The 12,669-nt window shown below is 43.6% G+C and overlaps 1 protein-coding gene across 6 annotated transcripts in view; it reads right to left on the bottom strand.

Moving 5' to 3' along the window:
* PACSIN2 (protein kinase C and casein kinase substrate in neurons 2) overlaps positions 1-12,669 on the bottom strand; it is a 127,584-nt gene that overhangs the window by 26,419 nt on the left and 88,496 nt on the right. For all 6 annotated transcript variants that reach the window (XM_039542183.1, XM_039542201.1, XM_039542195.1 and 3 more), the window contains exons 3-5: positions 3,511-3,667; positions 2,165-2,400; positions 1,265-1,420 (exon numbers count right to left, since the gene is read on the bottom strand). In XM_039542183.1, the coding sequence (XP_039398117.1) occupies positions 1,265-1,420; positions 2,165-2,400; positions 3,511-3,667 (549 nt within the window). The remainder of the gene's footprint in view (positions 1-1,264; positions 1,421-2,164; positions 2,401-3,510; positions 3,668-12,669) is intronic.

Here is a 12,669-nt window from a genome sequence, read left to right as displayed (position 1 = left end):
GAGTAGAGGAGGTCTTAGCTGCTCTATCAGGCTTAGTAGTTGAAGTGTTCGATGTTTTAAATAGAGAGAGCCTGGGAGCTCCAAGTAGAGCCCCAGCTCACAGGAGCACTAGATGATGAAGCCTGATCAGGCTTTGTGGGTCCTTCTCTCTCAGATTCAGGAGAAGCTCTCAGAATGCTCCATGAGAAAAAGTCTGAGGTGGGCCTCTCTTGCTTTGTGTCCTTTTAGTAAATAAGCAACAGACTGAGCATGCATCAGGGATGTCTCTTACACAAAGTCACTCTAATCACAAAAAATTGTGATTACCAAAAACTATATTTAAAAGTTATGTGAGAAACTGACAAGAGCCAGCTAAATCAAATCAAGTTAGATCTATCCTTTAAATGTATGGTTCTTTGATCTATCTTTGACTAGGTCTTTGCATCGTACAACTTACAGACATAAAGGAGGAATTCACGTAGCTTTGTGAACATTATTGGTCCTGTCAATTCAATGGGAACATATAGGACACTTAAAAGGTGAGGCTCTGAATACGTACAGAAGCATTATAGATAGATGTAGTAAGTGTTCTAATAAATCGCTACAAGAATGTAATGCTGAGCCCTGGGGGGGGTCAAGGAAAGGAAGAGCTGCTTTTTTCCCTTCTTACACCCCAGAGAATGGCACCCCATATGGGGAATCACTCAAAAGAGGCAGAGAAGAAAGATCAGAGAGGATCTGAGTGGGTAGAGGATGTTCAAATGGGGCAACTGGTAGGGGAAATTTCACAGATACATTTACTCTTTAACATAGCATCAATTTGACTCAACTGCCTTTAATGCACTATTTAACTGTGCTAAAGAGGTACATTCTGCAGTCAAATAAGACCATTTGCATGTTGCAGTTAAGCTTTTTTTACCCCCAGCTCATGGCCCCCTAAACTGAAAGGATAATTCAGTCCTCACCCCACTCCTAGAACTCCCATTCTCCCCCCGCACTCTGCGATACTGAAAGCAACACTACTGTGTAAGGCTCATTTATTACCATTGTTATTGTTACAAACCTGCCATTGCCACGTGCTGTGGAGAGAGGGTTCCTAACACTGTGGCTCTGGCACAAGGACCATCATTTAAAATGCTCCCTGCTCCATATAATGAGTTTGTCACTCCAGTATTGCACTTGCTTGTACTGCAGCTTGCCGTACATATATTCCATACACAGAGATTTGCAAAGTAACATGCACAGAATGTTAAATGTGAACAGTACACTAGTATGCAGAGTTTACCTTTAGCACATCTTGTTTGCTTTTTTCCACTTTGTCTTGTAATTTCTTAAGTTGTTCCGGATTCAGTGCTGGATCTGCTTTGCTGTTCATTTCTCGAGATATAGCCAGTTTCTCTTCTTTGCATGCTGCATGGTATGCTTTCTTAGCAGCTTCCACCTACAAATGAAGTTTTGAATCTTTCTGTCTAGTACAATTTACAAATAATCAGCAGCAGCTATGTATGAATGAGTAACTTCACCGTAATGAAAAAAAAAATAGAATTTTGTTTGGAAGAACCTTACATTCAGACCCATTGCTTTGCTCAAGCAATTTTAGCTACAATATAATGTAGGAGAACGAGAGGGAGGAAACTAAATATTAAAAGATCTGACATTCTCCTTCCATACAAAATAAGTTACTGTCACTCAGTTTAGCTTAATAAACTTATTGAGGAAAGAAACATTCAGTGATGCCTCAAATAAAGCTCTGAACAAAATGTTTGTTTGTGTGTGTCTCTCTCTCTCCTGAGTCCCCTCCCATACATTCGTTTAAATAACAGACACAATGTTAAATCAACCAACCAATCTCTCCATTTCTCTCAGGATGTTTTTCCTTGAGCTCATTTTTCCTGTAGCATGTGCCTCAGCTAAGTCCTAAATCCTATATCTGTACAAACAGATGCTGTAAAAAGGGCAGAAAAGTAGGTTAACTCCACCTTCTCCAGAACTATGCTCAGGCTACTGAGGTTGGAGAGAGGGCAGTGGTTACTGAGAAAATATCAAGAGAAGGTTTGTCTTCAGAAGAGGCTCTAAAGCAGACACCTAGTTGAGAAAGGATCCAGTACACTGTGGTTTTTCATACTTTAGTGATTTCTATGAGGCATCAAAATATTGATGCGCAACATGCAACCTACTGCTGTACCTCTTTTAGCTTTTTCGCCCAGGGTTTCTGTGCCTTTCTGTATCCATCTTCTGCTTCTTTCGTTTCCTTAAATCCTCCTATCATTTGCTTATGAAAGGCCTCCTTCTGCCAGTTCTTGATCTTTTCAAAGTCCTCGTTCATCAGTGCACTTTTTATGTCTAGATGTAATTCACTCACTTTTTCAGCTTCTGACATAACTGCATGCCAAGCCTTTTCTACTGTTCCATACTGTGGACCTAAACACAACAGGACAAGTCATTTCCAATAAATCACAACACACAGGACTTTCATCCCTAAAAAGCCATCTGAAGCTATTTGTTGATATTGAGTTCTTATATTGTATTTAGTTGTATGTGATCCATAATCCTATCTTTGTATCTTACATCTTAAATCAGAGATTAGTGTATTTTCATGCTTATTAAAAATTATGTAATTACAGATTAATAGATTAAATCCAGAAAGAACCATTTTGATCATTTAGTCTGACCTTCTGCATAACACATGCCTTAAAATTTAAACCAATAATTCTGACATGAAACTCAATGTGAGGTTGAATTATAGCATATCTTTTAGAAAGACATCTAAGTTTGATTTAAAAATTTGTAGTGACTACAATCCACCACATCCCTTGGTGAATTATTCCAGTAGTTAATTACCTTCTCTAACAAGTATCAGAGGGGTAGCCGTGTTTGCTGCTTTTATAGATCCAGACTAAGAGTCCTGTGGCACCTTATAGACTAACAGACGTATTGGAGCATGCATCCAACGAAGTGGGTATTCACCCACAAAAGCTCATGCTCCAATACGTCTGTTAGCCTATAAGGTGCCACAGGACTCTTTCTAACAAATTACAACTTGTTTTCAGTTTCAAGATTCAACTTCTAACCACTGGATCTTGTTATGCCTTTGACGGTTAGAAAGACATCTATTATCAGATATTCTCTTCTCAGGTAGGTTCTTTTAGACCACCATCAATTCCCCTCTTAACCATCTCTTCAATAAGCTAAATAGATTGAGTTCCTTAAGTCTCACCATACAGTATGTTTTTCAGTGCTTCCATCATTCACTGAACCCTCACTAATTTTTCAAAAGTTTTGTGGATCTATAAACACCAGGAAAGAACACAGTATTCACTTGTTTTGACATGAAACAAGTTAGTCACAGGTGCAGGAGTGGATGCCTTAATTTAGTTTTGATAACTGTGCTCATCTTTTACAGCATTTGGTGTTTTTGTAAAGACCCCATTAAGAGGTTAAGAAATTCTGTGCACCCTTTCACCTTGTAATCACTAACGTTGAAATGTTCCTTTTGAAACTATTTTCTTCATCTCATGACATTTTGGTTACCTTTTTCCACAAGTTGTTTCCATCTTTTTGCCCATTCTGTAAGCTGCTGAGCATAGGTCTTCTCTATTCTTGCACGTTCATGAATACAGTTCATGAGATCGCTGCAAAGTCTGTGACCATCATCAATTCGCTTTACTGTACGTTTATAATTTCCAACCTAGGAATACAAAAAATATTGAGGAATTGCTACCTGAAAGCTGTGGGCCACAAGAGAGGCAAATCTCCAGTCTATCAGCAAATAATAGGAGAACAGTATGAAAATGGGAATCAAACAGATTATAAAAAAACAGTAAGAATCCATTGTTTTTAGCATAATTTTCAACAGAAAGGGCTAAGTTAACTTAAAAAGAAAGTATGAGAAAGTGTATATTTTGTTTAAATAGGAGAGCTAATATGCGATTTTAATTTCAAGTACCATGTTTTGTGTAGAAGACTACAGCAAGCCAATAACAGCTCAAGGGTCACACTGCAGGCTTTCCTGCTAAAAATAGCGTGGTCCACTTTGAAAGTTACACTAAGCTAAGATAAAAACAGAGCCATTAATATACATTAAGGTCAGCACTTCTGCACTAATAGCATCTAGGACTGTAATAAAATTATAGCCCTTTCGTAATGTAATTATGGCTGCAGTTTAAGCAAGTCACCAGGAGAAATTTTTCTTAAGAACAATTGCTTTACAGTATTTGATGTTTGCATAATAAAATATTCTAGTTTTTGCCTCCTGATTTTCTATTTTAACCTCAACACAGAAACACAAGATTTTACTTTAACACCTGTCACTAAGGGGTTCAATAGCCACGTCCTAATTTGCTGTTCAATGTGTTAAAACAAACTGCACCTTTCTGTATTATGGAAACTACAGCTAACAATGAATGAATACAGGAGCACTGTGAAATTTACATTTAGTATGACATTTAAAGGAACTCTCCAGGGTAAAGGAGTACAAAATGCAACATGGAAGAGCTCAACCACTTCATGTCTGGCAGAGACTCAGAGGACAGGCAGCAGATTTTCAACAGTGAAACACAGATTAAAATATGGAATAAGTAAGTAGCTAGCCATTTGGGAAGAAACTGAGAGCCAACACCAGGCAACTCTCAATTTAGTCCTGAGTGGAGCACAGGAGCTGGTCCAAGAGGTAACTATAACAGGACCGCTTGGAAATAGTGACCATAATATAACAACATTTAATATCCCTGTGATGGGGAGAACATCTCAATAGCCCAACACTGTGGCATTTAATGTCAAAAAGGGGAACTATGAAAAATGAGGGGGTTAAACAAACAGAAATTAAAAGGTACAGTGACTAAAGTGAAATCCCTGCAAGCTGCATGGATGCTTATTAAAGACACCATAATAGAGGCCAAACTTCAATGTATACCCCAAATTAAGAAACACAGTAAAAGAACTAAAAAAGAGCCACAGTGGCTTAACAACCATGTAAAAGAAGCAGTGAGAGATAAAAAGACTTCCTTTAAAAAGTGGAAGTCAAATCCTAGTGAGGTAAATAGAAAGGAGCATAAACACTGCCAAATTAAGTGTAAAAATGTAATAAGAAAAGCCAAAGAGGACTCTGAAGGACAGCTAGCCAAAAACTCAAAAGGTAATAAAATGTTTAAGTACATCAGAAGTAGGAAGCCTGCTAAACAACCAGTGGGGCCCCTGGACGATCAAGATACACAAGGAGCACTTAAAGATGATAAAGTCATTGCAGAGAAACTAAATGGAGTCTTTGCTTCAGTCTTCACGGCTGAAGATGTTAGGGAGAGTCCCAAACATGAGCCGGCATTTGTAGGTGACAAATTGAGGAATTGTCACAGATTGAGGTGTCACTAGAGGAGGTTTTGGAATTAATTGATAAACTTAACATTAACAAGTCACCGGGACCAGATGGCATTCACCCAAGAGTTGTGAAAGAACTCAAATGTGAAGTTGCGGAACTATTAACTATGGTTTCTAACCTGTCCTTTAAATCGGCTTCTGTACCCAATGACTGGAAGATAGCCAATATAGCTAATGTAACGCCAATATTTTAAAAGGGCTCTAGAGGTGATCCCGGCAATTACAGACTGATAAGTCTAACGTCAGTACTGGGCAAATTAGTTGAAACAATAGTAACAAATAAAATTGTCAGACACACAGAAGAACATAAATTGTTGGGCAAAAGTCAACATGGTTTCTGTAAAGGGAAATCGTGTCTTACTAATCTAGTAGAGTTCTTTGAAGGAGTCAACAAACATGTGGACAAGGGGGATCCAGTGGACATAGTATACTTAGATTTCCAGAAAGCCTTTGACAAGGTCCCTCACCAAAGGCTCTTACGTAAATTAAGTTGTCATGGGATAAGAGAGAAAGTCCTTTCATGGATTGAGAACTGGTTAAAAGACAGGGAACAAAGGGTAGGAATAAATGGCAAATTCTCAGAATGAAGAGGGGTAACTAGTGGTGTTCCCCAAGGGTCAGTCCTAGGACCAATCCTATTCAACTTATTCATAAATGATCTGGAGAAAAGGGTAATCAGTGAGGTGGCAAAGTTTGCAGAGGATACTAAACTGCTCAAGATAGTTAAGACCAAAGCAGACTGTGAAGAACTTCAAAAAGATCTCACAAAACTAAGTGATTGGGCAACAAAATGGCAAATGAAATGTAATGTGGATAAATGTAAAGTAATGCACATTGGAAAAAATAACCCCAACTATACATACAATATGATGGGGGCTAATTTAGCTACAACAAATCAGGAAAAAGATCTTGGAGTTATCGTTGATAGTTCTCTGAAGACATCCACGCAATGTGCAGAGGCAGTAAAAAAGCAAACAGGATGTTAGGAATCATTAAAAAGGGGATAGAGAATAAGACGGAGAATATATTATTGCCCTTATATAAATCAATGGTATGCCCACATCTTGAATACTGCATACAGATGTGGTCTCCTCATCTCAAAAAAGATACTGGCATTAGAAAAGGTTCAGAGAAGGGCAACTAAAATGATTAGGGGTTTGGAACGGGTCCCATATGAAGAGAGATTAAAGAGGCTAGGACTTTTCAGCTTGGAAAAGAGAAGGCTAAGGGGGGATATGATAGAGGTATATAAAATCATAAGTGATGTGGAGAAAGTAGACAAGGAAAAATTATTTACTTATTCCCATAATACAAGAACTAGGGGCCACCAAATGAAATTAATGGGCATCAGGTTTAAAACAAATAAAAGGAAGTTCTTCTTCACACAGTGCACAGTCAACTTGTGGAAATCCTTGCCTGAGGAGGTTGTGAAGGTTAGGACTATAACAGCATTTAAAAGAAAACTAGATAAATTAATGGAGGTTAAGTCCATTAAGGGCTATTAGCCAGGATGGGTAAGGAATGGTGTCCCTAGCCTCTGTTTGTAAGAGGGTAGAGATGGCTGGCAGGAGAGAGATCACTTGATCATTACCTGTTAGATTCAGTCTCTCTGGGGCACCTGGCATTGGCCACTGTCAGTAGACAGGATACTGGGCTAGATGGACCTTTGGTCTGACCCAGTACGGCCGTTCTTATGCAATGTGCAGCCAGTAGAGAAAAAAATATCCATAGGCACTGTGAAGGTGAAGAGGAGGTTACTCACCTTGTGCAGTAACTGACGTTCTTCAAGATGAGTGTCCCTGTGGGTGCTCCACTTTAGGTGTCCGTGCGTCCCTGCGCCTTTGATCGGAGATTTCTGCAGCAGCACTCGTACCGGCCACGCATGCTCAGAGCCTGCCCCCCCACCCTGCTCTGAGTATACCTCTAGTGAGCATGCGCGACCGGTTCCCTCAGTTCCTTCTCTACAATGGAGGCTACCCCAACTCCGAAGTAGAGGGGAGGAGAGTGAGTAGTGGAGCACCCACAGGGACACTCATCTCGAAGAACATCAGTTACTGCACAAGATGAGTAACCGCCTCTTCTTCTTTGAGAGATGTCCCTGTGGGTGCTCCACTTTAGATGACTTCGAAGCAGTGTATCTCAAGGAGGTAGGGACTTCGGATCTGGCAGGAATGCTGTAGTTAATACGGCCCTGCCTAATCGAGTGTCAGAGAGAGGGCCCTGAGTAAAGGCATAGTGTTTGACAAATGTGTGCTCGGAGGACCAAGTGGCTGCTTTACAGATGTCAGTCAATGGCACTTTACGTAAGAAGGCTACAGAGGTAGATACATATCTAGTGGACTGTGTTCTGATCAATGCTGGCGGTGTAACATTTTTTATCGGATAGCAGAGTCGTATGCAATCGGAGATCCAGTTTGACAGTCTCTGGGGAGAGATAGGCATGCCTTTGGAGCGCTCCGCGAAGGAGACAAAGAGCCTAGGAGAGTTTCTGAAGGGTTTGGTTCTATCCAAATAGAAGGATAAGGCCCCACGCACATCAAGTGTGTGCATTGTGGCTTCGAAGGAGTTTGCATGTGGTTTCAGAAAGAAAGCTGGTAGATGTATTGGTTCATTGATGTGAAATGAAGTGTGAACTTTTGGAAGGAATTGCGGGTGTAGGCGTAGAGTAACTTTGTCCTTGAAGAAGAGCGTATATGGTGGATCTGCCATAAGGGCTGCTATCTCTCCTGCCCGTCTGGCAGAGGTAATCGCCACCAAAAAGGTCGTTTTCATCGAGAGGTGCAAGAGGGAGCAGGTGGCTAAGGGCTCAAAAGGATTGATGAGTTAAAACAGGACAATACTAGGTGAAAAGATCCCATGGAGGGGTAGGTGGCTTAATGTCTGGATATAAGGTTTGGAGTCCCTTCAGGAAACGCTTGGTGATGGGATGAGCAAAGACCGAAGTATTGTCAACTGTACCATGAAAGGTTGTGATGGCAGCTAAATGGACTCTGATGGAGCTGAAAGAAAGGTCGGATTGCTTAATGCTCAATAGGTAGTCGAGTATGCAGGGAAGAGGTGCCGAGGTAGGAGACAGTTGTTTAGTTGAACACCATTCTGTGAATCTTTTCCACTTCCAGAGATAGGTGGTACGGGTGGATTGTGTTCTGCTGTGTAGAAGCACCCTCTGAACTTGGTCGGAACAGTCTAGTTCTCGTTGGGAGAACCATGCAGGTACCAGGCTTTGAGATGAAGCATGGATAGATTCGGGTGAAGAAGCCGGCCGTGTTGCTGTGATAAAAGGTTTGGGATGAGAGGCAGTGAGATCGGTGGTCGAATTGACATTCTGGTGAGGAAAGGGAACCATGGTTGTCTCGGCCACGAAGGTGCGATCAAGATCACCCTGGCAAGGTCCGTTCGTATCTTTAGGAGGACCCTGTTGAGCAATGGTATTGGGGGAAATGCATAAAGCAAGTCCCGGTGCCACGGGATCATGAATGCGTCTCCGAGGGAGTGTTTGCCAAGTCCCGCCCTGGAGCAAAAATTGAGGCATTTCGTGTTTTTCGCGGTTGCAAAGAGATCTATGGTTGGGTGACCCCAAGTGCGAAATATGTTGTAAATGATTCCCTCGTCTATCTCCCATTTGTGGTCCGAAGGGAAACATCTGCTTAACTCGTCGGCAGTGGTGTTCATCACCCCGGGAGATAAGCAGCTGATATGCGGGTGTGGTTTGCAAGGCACCAATTCCAGAGTTTTATGGCCTCTGAGCAAAGAGAGTGGGAGCGAGCCCCTCCTTGTCTGTTTATGTAGAACATGCAGGCAATGTTGTCTGTCGTTATGCGTACATGCTGATTCTTGATCAGTGGTAGGAAGTGACGGCAGGCATTCCGTATAGCTCGAAGTTCTAGAACATTTATGTGCAGGGAGGTCTCAGAAGGAGACCATAGCCCGTGGACTGTTTGGTGAGAGATGTGGGCCCCCCAGCCAGTGAGAGATGCATCGGTCGCCATTATCAGAGTTGGGGAAGTCTGGAGGAAGGGGACTCCAGAACAGAGGTTGTAGGGGACTGTCCACCATAGGAGAGAGTCTTTGACTCGGTAGGGTATGGCCAGGTGTTTGCTTAGTGAGTGCACGTTTGGTTTGTAAACCGTGGCCAGCCAAGCTTGGAAGCACCTCATGTAGAGATGTGCATTCTGGACCACGAAGGTGCACGAGGCCATGTGCCCTAGTAGTTGGAGGCAGTCTTGGGTGTTGACCCAGGGGCTGTTGCGAAGTCTCGTAGCCAGTAGTTTTATGGTATTGAATCGGTCGGGTGGGAGAGATGCCAGCCCGGTTGTGGAGTCGAGGCTCGCTCCTATAAACTCCAGGTGCTGGGTAGGACTTAATGTGGATTTGCTTATGTTTATTTGCAGGCCCAGGGATTGGAAGCAATCGATGGTGAGTTGTGTGAAGCGTCGAACGTGGAGGCCTTCAGGAGGCAATCGTCAAGGTAAGGGAATATTATGACCCCTTTTTTCCTGAGGTAGGCAGTGACTACCGCTAGGAGCTTGGAGAAAACTCGGGGGGGCAGTGGAAGGGCCGAAGGGTAGAACTCTGTATTGGAAATGCGTTGAGCCGAGCATAAAACGAAGGAAACGTCTGTGGGCCGGGTGGATAGTGACGTGAAAATAGGCATCTTGTAGGTCGAGGGCTGAAAACCAATCACCCTGCTCCAGGGCTGGAATTATGGTGGTGAGAGTAACCATCTTGAACTTTTGCTTTTTGATAAATTTGTTGAGGCCCCTGAGGTTGAGGATTGGTCGCCATCCTCCAGTTTTCTTTTCTGTTAAGAAATAATGGGAGTAGAACCCTTTTCCCTTATGGCATTCTGGCACGAGTTCGATAGCCCCCAGGTGAAGGAGATTTACTTCTTGCTGGAGGTGTAGCTCGTGAGAAGGGTCCCTAAAGAGGGACGGGGAGGGTGGGTGGGTGGGAGGGAAGGAGAGGAAGGGGATAGAATACCCAGTTGTGATGACCTCTAGAACCCACTTGTCGGTGGTAATATTCTGCCATTGGTGCAAATATGGCTGTAGGCGGTGCCCAAAGATAGTTGTAAGCGGTGCATAAGCTGAAGTTGGGACAATGTTTACGAGACCCTCGACCAAAGGTTCAAATCTGTTTATTAGTTGGAGGAAGCTGGGGCATCCTGGAAGAATTGGGGCGACGCCTCTGGTATCTGGATCTCTGGCGTTGCTGTTGCTGATCCTGAGATCTTGGGAACTGCTGAGTATATGGGGGGGTAGCGTGGACGGTGGTAAGGTTGATATCTGTACTGTTGCCTTCTGGTTGTAGGGGTTTGGATGCCTAAGGATCGAAGAGTTGCCCTTGAGTCCTTCATTGAGTGAAGCACCTCATTCGTGGTGGAAGCAAAGAGTTTATCAACCTCAAAAGAGAGATCCTCTATGTTGCTCTGAACCTCGCGGGGAAAGAGGGAAAAGGAGAGCCATGAATCTCGCCGCATGACCACCGCCACAGCGGTGGACCTTGCTGCAGTATTGGCTGCATCCAGAGCTGCTTGAAGAGCCGTGCGTGATATGATTTGGCCCTCGGAAACTAAAGCTGTAAACTGTTGTTTCTTCTGGTCTGGAATGTGTTCAATAAAGTCCATGAACTTGTTATAGTTTCTATGGTCGAAAAATCGTCTGAGGAAGTTAGGGGGGGGAAGTAAAGCTTCTTCAGGCATTACTTCAGTTGGTATTTCAGTTGGTACTGGGTCAGGAGCAGGAGTTAATTGATCCTGAGAATGGGAGGCTGCCGCCAAGTGAGTCATATCATCTGGACGTTCGCGTCTCATCGAATTGGAATAGCGGGTGTGCTGCCGAAGGAAAGATGCCCATGGGGCCCAATACTGCCATGGTGGTGGGAAAGGCATAGGTGGAGCCATCCAGGGGTTAACGCATCAGGAGGCAGGGTCACGAGGATAGTCTGAGACAATTTTCCTGTGCCCGTGGTTGACAGGAATCCGAGGATGGAATTCTGATTGCATTGAAACATCACCCTGTAGTTCAGACTCCTCTTCACTGGAGGAAGGCTGTTTGGATCCTGAATCATTGGTAAGGGAGAAGCAATCTTTAAGGAAGGGTGATTGCATCGTAGGTGACACTAAGAGGTCACTTGGCTGGGTAAACGGCAGCACTGAGGCAGCTGAAGGTGAAGGCTGATAGAATTGCTGTGAGGGAACTCAGGCTTGCACCTGAGTTCCCTAAGTCTTGGCTCCGTGCCAAGTAGCGCTGTTAATGCCGGTGCTGGAGCCGATGCTGCGCTATTAATAGCAGGCTGCGGTGCCTCAGGGGGGTCCTGGAATGTCAGCACTGCGTTCGCTGCGGTGCCGATAGGTGCCATAATCGAGGCAGGCAACTGAAAGCCTGTCGCCTCGGCACCGGAGCTTCGCGCTGCCGCCGAAAGCACAGGCAGGTTTAACGCAATGCCTGAGGAGCCCGGCTCATTGAAAGTGCTCAGGCGCGGGAGCACCAGTAAGGAGACTGTGGATCTGACCGGAGAAGGTTTGTGTCTAAGGGCTTCTTTTGTACTTGACAGAAGGTGCCCTCGTTTTGCTACTTTCTTCTGCTTTTTAGCAGTGGGAGAGCTGTGTCAGTGAGCGGAGGCAGAGTCCGCGCCAGGGTCTGAGGCGGACCCTAAGGATTTTTGAAGCAAAATAAGTTTAAGTTTTAGCTCCCTGTCCTTTCTCGCTCTGGAGCTTAGTTTAGTGCAGTGAGCACATTTTTGGGGAATATGGGTGTCCCCCAAGCATTTTATGCACTGTGAATGTCCATCGGAGAGAGGGATAGCGTCCTTACAGGAGGAGCAGCGCTTAAAGCCTGTGGAGCCAGGCATGTCTGAAGCGGTTGAGAGAATTTTTTTTTTTTAAACAGTAGAAAAAAGGGTAAGTAATACTAACTAACAACTAACAAGAAACTGTCTAACTATAAGTTATTTTAGGATGAGGAAAGAAATTCTTTAAGGAGTCTGCCTAGCTCCATCTCAAGCCGGGGACGGTAGAGAAGGAACTGAGGGAACCGGCCACGCATGCTCACTAGAGGTATATTCATAGCGGGGGGGCAGGCTCTGAGCATGTGTGGCCGGTACGAGTACTGCTGCAGAAATCTCTGATCAAAGGTGCAGGGACGCACCGACACCTAAAGTGGAGCACCCACAGGGACATCTCTTGAAGAACTACTAAAGCTTTTGTAAACATTAAAAACAATTGAGAGAATTTGTCCAGTCTATAAATATGAGAATTAGTTACTCAATTTGTTTGTCAAAGCCACTCGAATGCAAAGGAACACAAAATTCAGTTGT

The sequence above is a fragment of the Mauremys reevesii genome, linkage group 1, assembly GCF_016161935.1.
Source record: "Mauremys reevesii isolate NIE-2019 linkage group 1, ASM1616193v1, whole genome shotgun sequence".
Lineage (NCBI taxonomy): Eukaryota > Metazoa > Chordata > Testudines > Geoemydidae > Mauremys > Mauremys reevesii.
The sequence above is the reverse complement of the archived record's forward strand: the minus strand, read 5'-3'. Positions and strand labels throughout refer to the sequence as shown.